Genomic DNA, 9,942 nt, shown 5'->3' on the forward strand with positions numbered 1-9,942 from the left:
CTTTTTGGGACCTGCTGATAGACATAACAGTGGAGCAGAGGAGAGATACTGAGATAGTGATGTAACCAACCTGTGCACTGGTAGTTGACATGGGTGTTTTTTTCTTCCTGAAAACAAATCATTTTTAAAATATTTGTATGAAACAAATATTTGTAAAAAAAAAAAAAAAACAAACAACAAAACACTATTTGTGCTTTGCCGAATAACATATTTGTATTTGGGCACACCCCTAGTGCAAACGTACTTATTCGTCGGCCGCAGTCTGATTTCAACAAATAAAATGCAACCCACAGTCTCACACACGATGGCAAGCTAACACAAAATGGTCCAAGCAGTTGGACAAACACAAATCGAGCATGATAAACACAACCAAACAAGCAACAAACAGCAACAATACTTCACAGTATCTTCAGCAGCAACAACTGGACTCATGGTCCATTAACTTCACAACAAACAGCATTGAGGCTGAAAATACACACACTTTAATAACCTATCTCTGCTCAGACTTAAACCTCTTACTTGTGTCACTTAAGGAAGGGTGTGTTTCAGTCCATCCGTAATGATGGGGCCATCCTTGGCAGGTTGGCAGGTTCACAGCAGCTGATCCTCGGTGACATTGCGGGGGAGAAAGCAGAGTCGACTCAGTTGAAGAAAAGTGGGGTTATCCTTCTTCTTCACTTCTGCAGGAAAGGGTGAGAGTGCTGGGCAGCACAGTGGTCTTCTTTGGATCCAGTAACGTGCTCAGCTGAACACAGAGAAATTTCTACTCGTCCAGCAAGACTGAAATTGTATGGCCTAGTTACAGTCACGTACATACGTAGTTACTTCCTTATATTAGCCATGTGAACAGCTGGAAATGCACTTTGAGAAGTGCCTCCTGTGTTTATACTCTTGGTGACATCATGGCCGGAGGGGGAAAACCCCCATGCATTTTGAGCGGATCTCGTCCAATGGGAGCCAAGAGTTTGACTCACGAGATTTCACACCTAGGTATGATTTGCAGGGCACAATGGGAGTTGAAGTCCGTTTTGAGTCCCTTTGTTTGACTTGGCACCTTTCTTTGTTATCAGGCTTTATGAGTGTGTGGGGGCCTGCCTTTGGCCCTAAAGGACCGCCTACTCCACTGACATCCTCTATTTTCCGGGAGACTAGGCAGGGGAATTGAATTGCTGCCTCCTGTGTTCAACTTGTTTGATAACAGGATAAAGAAATGCATTATTTTGTTTTTCTGTTTTTCATGAGAATTAAAGGAACTACACTTATTAGTCTTGTGGCTTGCTGCTCGACATAATGGAGCTCAAGATTTATCAGGAGGATAGCTGCTTTACTCCAGACAGTATGAACCTGGACTGTGTATGTGTAACAGCATAACATATTGGATATGTAGAAGAACACACAACCTTAATTAACATTAGATCCTGACTGATCCTGTCAGCGTGTCGGAGATTTAAATAATCAATGAAGTTAGGCTGCTGTGCCTCGTGCGTAAATGCGCACAGTGTCTCTCAGTGGAGAGATGCAGCTGCAGGGAGATTGCTGCATATAACTCTATATTTGTCATATATATGTTCAGATGTGGTGCTAGAGCAAATCAACACAAAGATTTGATTTTTGTGAGGGGCACACAATGCATTGTATACTTGTTTATCCTGTTATCAAACAAGTTGAACACAGCTTTGGGCAGAGGGTACAAAGACCCCCGGTCCTCCCACTGGTTAAATAACAACAATGAATTTGGTCCTCGCAAACAGAAATGATGTACGTGTTTATTTGCATATAGAGCGGGGAAGTGAGATCCAATCACAAGTGTTCACTCAAGATGCATGTGGAGACGTATGTTAATGCCAGGTGTGAACAGACGTACTTAGAGCTGTCCACTTGTGATCGGAACACCCAAGGTGCATGTTAATGCCAGGTGTAAACAGGGCCTTTGTCTCATGCACATGGTACATGAGGCCCAGCATTTCCCCCTTTGGTCTGAAGAGTGGGGTACTGGCCACAGTCTTTAGAGCAACTAAAGGGTTGAATAGTTCAATTATCAAAGATAATTATTAATAATTAAAGGTAAATACAATTATTAATATGAATTTATTTCTTTTCTTCTTCTACAGTATAGTTTCAGTTTAGTTACTCTGTAAATTGCAATGCTTTACTTACTGTAAAAAGTACTTACTGTAAAATGTAAGTAAATTATAAAAAAAAATTGTAAAAACATCTACAGGAACCTATACAGTACTTAAGAAGATGTACCATGACACTAGAGGAAAACTGTTCCTGCGGAGGTTGTTACTAGGTAAGTATATAATAAACCCTTTATATACTGCATGAACAATAACTATATATGAAAAAGTTATTTATTGGAAAATACTATCTTGATTTCTAGATAGTACATAATTAAACTTGGGCTGTTACAATACCAACATAAACCTTGGATCATTATAATTGTAAGTTGAATTGATGTATACACTGTAAAAAAATGTCTGTGAAATTAACAGTGAAGTGCTGTAAAAATCACAATATAAAAAAAAGTTTAAATAGAAAGATAATGAAGCAGTGGTTAATTCACAGTTATATTTTGTGAAATACTTAACCAAGCATAACTGTTATTTTTAAAGTAAGAATATGTTGAAATCATATTTCTGGGTAGAATTTACAGATTACTGTAGTTTAAACACAGAAAACCTGTAATATAAAAATCAATATAATACACTTAAAATTACAACATGTTAGTGTTAAAATAATTTTTTGTCAGGTAGATTTTTTTTAGACTGAAAGAAACCGTATTACACTTTAGAAATTTGTAGAATTGAGTAGGCCTATATTTAACAATATAGCAGTAGGCTAGGGGAAAGGGTTCTTCAAAAAATTGCATTACATATCAATTATTTTTATATCCTCCTGATAAAAGAACTAACGAGTATGTGTTGCTAATAGCCAATGGATTTCAAAACATTTGAGTGTTACTTGTTCTGTGAAACCTTTTTATTTCTATTCATGTTCACAAACAAAATAAAATGTGCTTGGCATTGCTAAGTACAGGTAATTGCAGTGAACATTTGTTTACGTGGTGGCATCATGGGCACAGGTATGCTAACGTTTCATTTTCTTCAAACTTGAAATACATACCATGACCGTTTGTTAACCGAAAAATATTAGCTTCTGTTTGTGACTGAAGGTATACTTTGCAGAATTAACACCGACTGACAGGGTTAATTAGTCTGGTGGGTTTCGTGCTAAATGCTGAACTCATTCATTTTCAGTTTGTTTCCATGCTGTTGTGGAGCGGTGTTTTTTTCAACGATGCCCGAAGAGGGTAAAAAACTTTTGAAAAATAGGCAAGGTTGTTAGCTTGCAAAAATGATTACCTGCCATTTTTGCAGCAAAACACTAGATACGTTGAGGGGTTATGTGCTGCATTTTAGAGTTCACAGGAGTGAACCCCGTTGTTTTTTTAAATGTGTTGGCGTCAACTGCAAGCACCCATTTTATACTTATGCAGCTTTTAAAGCTCATTTCTATTGTGTTCACAATTTGCCTGCACCCTCTGCTACTGCTAGCTCTGTTGTTACAGATCTTAAGTTTTCAATTCAGTTCAATTTTATTTATATAGCGCCAAATGCCAAGTGTGCAATTTCGCTGTGTTCACACAGTGAAAGAACTTATATCACACTTGAATGAGCATATAGAGGAGGGGTGACCTGTGTCATGTGCAGCAACTGGTTGTAAAAACACGTTCACTGTGAAGTGGTGAAACTGTAAAAGGGGCTCTGTATTGTATTGCTGGTGATAATTTGGGTTCACATGGCATTGGTGGGTTTACTGAAAATTTTAGTCATTCTCATTAATTTTGTAGGTACTGTGGAATCACGCGGAGTAAGTTTGAGAGTGATGATCCAAATGTATGTGGTCCACAGCACACACCTGAAAGTTATGATTCTGCTGTTGGTGATCTCCTAATTCAAGACAGTCAAGACATCAGAGGCATAAAGGTAAACTCCATTTTCAATGCTCTGAAATCTTTTCATGTTTGCCAGCCTGGTCTTTCACCTTGTTTAGGCCATGACATATTTGAGGGTGTCTTATCCTACGATGTTGCACCGTACTTGAAGTATTGCATTAAGAAAAAGAAATGAAAATTGCTTGACTAGAGAGTGAAGCAGTTTGAAGGTGTGTTTCAGCTCATTATCTGCTCAGTTCTTAAAATGTTAAAGAAGCAAGTGAAAGTTTCAGACAAAATTGATAAGGAGTTTGTATGCAATTGTTACTGAGTTTTATTGCTGTTTATTTTATCATCTGCATGCCTGTACCTCAATTTGAAGGGCTTGTTTGAGGATATTGGTCCATTTGTTCTATTTTTCATAATGAGGAAATCAGTACAGTAATACAGTAATCCAAAGGATGTTAAAATTCTTACATTTATTCATAAAAAATAAGCCCTTAATTGTCCTTAAGACATTTTCAGGAGGAAAGTCTTTTCTTTCTTTTCTTTCTTTCTTTCATTCTTTTTTCTTCTCATCTTTGTTTCTTTCCCTCCATCTTTCCTCTTTCAGTTCCAGTAAGATTAGCACTAAATGAATGGTAAATGGCCTGTACTTGTATAGCGCCTTTCTAGTCTTCCGACCACTCAAAGCGCTTTTTACACTATGAATCACATTCACCCATTCACACACATTCATTCGCTGAATGGGTACTGGGGCTACCATGCAAGGTCCCACACATTCATACAATGATGGCACAGCCATCAGGAGCAATTTGGGGTTAAGTGTCTTGCCCAAGGACACATCGGCATGTGGACTGGAGAAGCCGGGAATCGAACGGCCGATTTTAGGATTAGTGGACGACCCGCTCTACCTCCTGAGCCACAGCCGCCCCACTAATCTGCACATGCTCTCTATTTTACTGTTGGTAAGTACTTACTGTGAGTACATTCATTGAGAATGGACATATGTTATTGTTTACTGGTCTGAGGTTAGCTTTTGGAAATACAAGTTACTATAGGATTTTTTTTTTATCTTTCAGTACAGTAACTCTTAAGGTATTACTAGCTTTGCTCCTCAAATGCAATGCAAGAGGGCAGTGCAGTTTAAATTAAATCATCTAAAAGTATACCTGTAATGTAGAGGAACAGTTCCTATTTTTTCACTGAGGAATAATCCTAACAGGTGATTAGTTTTAGACAGTTTTACAGTTTATATTTGAGAGTGATATTAGATAAGAGTCATAGAATGGAATTTTATGCCTTTAAATTGTAATGATTAAATTTTACAGAAAACTCAAAAAATAAAAAAATAGCCCCATAATGGTCCCTAGCCCTGTAATGGTCCTATAATGGTCCTATATTTTTTTTCTTTCTTGCCTTGTCTTTCTCTCGTCTTTATTTGTTTCCCTCCATCTTTCTTCATTCAATTCCAATAAGATGATCACTAATCTGTCACAGGAGCTCCATTGTTATGTTTGTAAAGCACATATTACAAATAAGTATGTTAAGAAAGGCTGTTATTTTTCACTGCTTTAAGGTGAATAAACTTTTGGAAATGCAAGTTATTGGATTTTTTCATCTTTAAAATAACACACAGGTATATCTAGCTCTGCTTTTCAAATTTTAAATGCTTAATCTGTGTACACTGGATTACACTTTTCACATTTCTGGTAAAAGTCAAACATCTGTAAGAAGCCAGTGCATTTTAAATCAAAAAGTCTAAGATAGAAGTGCCCAATATGCATGTAAAGTAGCAAAACAGTTTCTATTTTTCACTGAGCAATAATTGTAGCAGGTGATGAAAACTACTTTTAGACAGTTTGACAGTTGAGATTGAGTCAGGATTATACGCCTTTGTGGTTGTAATGAAGAAATTTTACAGAAAATTCAGTTTTTAGATGATGCTTTTATGTAAAACTCTTGTCATTAATACTGCAAAGACACTACTTTATAAACAGTTTTACAGTTAAACTATGTTGTTTCTTTGGTAATTATTAGTAAAATTGAATGGGATTCAGTGTATGATAAGCGAAAACTGCATGTAAATGTTACTGAAAGAACTGGTTTAATAGCAGCATGGTCGTGCTAATTTAGCAGAAAAGGGCTGTTGGATTTACTGGTTTTAAGTATAATTCTATTTTAAATTGAAACAGTTTTAAACTGTAAAATTTACATGTTTTTCTGTAAAGTTGTTTACATTTTTACTGTATTTTTTACGGAATTGTTCTAGCAACCACAGCTGCCAGTTTTTTCCGTAAAAACAACGGAGTTAATGGGTAATACTGGAGGTTTTTTTCTCAGTATTTCAGCGGCAGTTTCTCTGTATTTACCTACTTATTTACCAGTGGTATTTACCCAAACATATACCATACCATATATTTACCAGGCAAATACTAATTAGGGGACTGTAAAAGGAAGGGTTACCAACATTTTCATGGTAATATAAAACACAAAGTTTTGGATTAAGTGTAACTTACTTCTAAAGAGTAACTTAACACTAAATCCACTTTTTTGGACCAACAAATGACATATGCACTCACTTTATTACAATATCAACGGATTCTGGGCCCAGTCTATAGAGTTTATTGCAAAGACAGTAATTCTGTTCTCTTTCAGGCAGCAGTCATTATTCCTCCAAAACATATTTGGCAAAGTATTCAAAAGGTTCAAACAGCTGTTCAGTTCTCTACATGTCTATAGTCATCTGTGTTTGCCTGTATAAACACACACACCAAAAAACACAGTTATATTACTAAGTAACATGCAGTAGGTCAACGCAGACTAGACAGTCCGCTTTTACTTCTCACAGAAAAGAATGAAGCAACCCAATGTCACATTGACTTGGTCCAACAGGTAGAAACTGAAATGCTGATCACAAGTTTAGTTCACTTTTGTCTTACCTATCATCTTGACCTCCATACTTTTCTTTTTCTAATTATGTTTCCTCAACCAAATCATTCCCTGCCCTAGCTAAGGTAGAGCTTAGACAGAAACAGAAACAGATAAGCAGTAAAGTTTAGAAACTGAGCAGACAGGGAGCCATTAACAGAGGGGGTGGTATTGTATGAATGTGAGCTGATTTTACAGCTCCTGCTCTTATGCAAACACACACAGATGCAGTTGTTGTGCCACTATACAGTAGTTAGTCATTTCTCTGTGGGCTGCGACCCATTTTATGACCCGAATGCTGCATTTTAAAACATACAATACACAGAGGAGAGAGGACTGCCAATTATCCTAATGATGGCCTGACATGATGTGGAAAATGTAATCACTGTGTAGCAATATAAATAAAACAACCACAGTGAAACAGTCTGCTGCATGGACTCCACAGTTATAAATAATGAAAAGTTAATTAAGAGATGCAATGCTATGCTCTCACCTCATTCAAGGTTTAAGACAACCATTTCCAGAACAGCCTAACAATTAGCTTTTTCACCAGTACTTTCTACTTTTTATAAAAGGTTTATAAGTTGTTACTAATGATTAATAAATTATAGTTATAAATAATAAATTCCTAATTTTGGTATTACCTATTTGGCCATGCGCTTTCGACCCATACAGACACAGTAATTGTGAAACAGAACATGGGTTAGAAAACACTTGAAATGGTGATGCATAATCAACAGGAAATCTCGTCTCAACCTTTTGTGTTGTTGAGTTACAGCATGTACAACTCGTGACAAATAAAACCAACTCTGATTCTGATTCACATGCACTGTAGTGAAGGATGGGAAAGACTGAGTCTATATTGTTAATGAAACAATGAGTTTCACCAAACTGAGGTACTGAGTTACTCACCATACTGTCGTAGTGTATCAGCTCCAGCTCGTAGTCTGGTAGTATGTCAGTCCTCTTATTCACCAGGTCCAGGGCCATCTGAGCGGCGGGGAGGCAGGCTTGGCCCCCAGGCCAGCCACCGCTCATGGGGAAGAGGGCGCCGATGTAGAGCTTTTTCTTGCCTAGAGCCGGGCAGGAGCAGGACAGGAGGACAGTAAGGGTAAGGGTCATAAAGTAGCTGAGGAGCGCAGCCATGGCTGGTGGGTGCTGGAGGCTCAGAGGTACTCAAATAAGTCACGTTATTCCTCCAGTAATGTTCAGCTTTGAGTCTGCAGGGTGCACTGTGCGTGGGTCAAGAGGGATGAATTCCCATGAGCGGCACAAGTAGAGTTTTCCTCAGAGATGGGAGCACATTGAGAATACCAATTTAGGCTACTTGAGTGATAACGGTTTCATTGGAGCAGAAATAACATCTAACAGCTGATAAACAATGGCAATAAACAGAATTAATCTTATTCAGCTTTAACTAATTCAGGATTATGGAAATTACTGTTATCTAGAATACCATGTGTTGAATAGAACTCCATAAACCTTGACCGTCAGAGGTCTTCTAACCTGCGCTGCATGCGCGGAAAACGATCCCCATGCAACTCGTTTCAGGAATTCAGTAAAATGCAGAGAAGAAGTTCGAAGATGAATAGAGACAGTTGATTAAAATGAGAACAGGCTGGAGCTAAATTAACTGGGATATGAAGTCGAGATTAAGCTCGCTCCGCTGTCCAAGGTGCTGAAACTAAACTCGCGAAGCCTGTTTCACACAGATGACACCGCGTCCCTTTCCTCCTTACGAAATATGAACAAAAATCCACACTGCGTTGACGAAGAATCACGCAGAGAGCTTTATTTTTTTCCGTATACCCGCGTCATCTATCTGCCATTCCTCATCTATCCGCCTACATACCCACGGCTCTCTTGTCGAAAGGCTCATTACAAGGCACATCACATGCTGTATGAGAGCATCGCAATACACGAGAATTCTGTGTTCTCAATAATCCAGTGGAGCCTAATGGAGAAGAAGAAGAAAAGAAAGAGAAGAAAGGTCGATCTCAAGATGAGAAAGTGTCCTCGGTGTTGCAGGAATGCGGTGAGCCCTCAGGAGGAGAAAGAGAGAAAAAATGATTGGAGCAGTGTGCGGCTCGTAGCTCTGTGCGTTAGATTGAGGCTGACTGCAGCAGCAGCATGTGAGAGAGGAGGAGGAGGAGGAGGAGGAGGAGGAGGGATGTTCAGTCTCTCCGTTTCACAAACCACTTTGAATTTGCAATCCCTTAACACAGCCCTGCTCATTTATCTTTCCTCCCCCCACCCTCCCCTGCACCCGCTCCTCCACAACAAGCCTCTCCCCCTGCCCTCCCTCTGTCTTTGTATCCTCCGCCCCACCGCCAGCCTGCAGGACATGTTCATTACCCGTTAAAGTAAAACTTCACCGTGTGGATTTTTGGTCTTCAGTCTGTCCACGCGCTCATAAGCATGGAAAACATTCATCAAGATCATTGTTGGGTGCTAGAATTTTCCAGTGAAAACACACGCACACATCCAATCAGAACGAGATTAACACGTTATGGGGCCCAGGGTAGAAATAAACTGTGGGCCCCTTGGTTACCACTGTCTCGGTTGTGAAGTGTGAGGGGATGGTGGTTCTGGAAGTGTATTTCCCCATTCCCATTTCAAATATTTCTTTAAACGATCTACTCAATGTTACTGAACATAGAAACTCAGGACTCTCCCAGATAATGTAACGATCCCACAGCTTTACATTCTGATCACCAGTGCACATTATTTACACTTTGTTTCTGAGAAATGTCGTTTTTTTCATGATTTTTACGGACGGCTAAGAACACTACAATACCCATGAGCCTTGGCCACCGTTGCTATGGAGAAGAAGCCAGGGGTGTGAATCATAGTGTAATGAATTCAAGACGCGTTGTCGCTAACGTTGTAAACAAAATGTGGCGCGATAATTGTTGAATTCACTCAAAAGTGACCCAGAAAGTAAAAGACAACTGATTCAGTCTGTAGATTGTAAAATCAACATTGTAATATCTTTAGCTTCTGCTCGCTGTTAGTGGCATACATGAATGAATTTTACGCTCAGTGATTGGCTGTTTCTTACTGAAATAGGCTAC

The 9,942-nt window shown here is 38.8% G+C and overlaps 1 protein-coding gene across 1 annotated transcript in view; it reads right to left on the reverse strand.

Annotated features, from left to right (window-relative positions):
* Window positions 1-8,981, reverse strand: part of LOC122970467 (gamma-aminobutyric acid type B receptor subunit 1-like) — a 158,019-nt gene extending 149,038 nt beyond the window's left edge. The window contains exon 1 of the mRNA XM_044336615.1: window positions 7,781-8,981. Coding sequence (XP_044192550.1) covers window positions 7,781-8,014 — 234 coding nt within the window. The 5' untranslated portion in view covers window positions 8,015-8,981. The remainder of the gene's footprint in view (window positions 1-7,780) is intronic.
* Between the last annotated feature and the right edge of the window lie 961 nt (window positions 8,982-9,942).

This window comes from Thunnus albacares, chromosome 19 (genome assembly GCF_914725855.1).
Source record: "Thunnus albacares chromosome 19, fThuAlb1.1, whole genome shotgun sequence".
In the NCBI taxonomy this organism is placed as follows: domain Eukaryota; kingdom Metazoa; phylum Chordata; class Actinopteri; order Scombriformes; family Scombridae; genus Thunnus; species Thunnus albacares.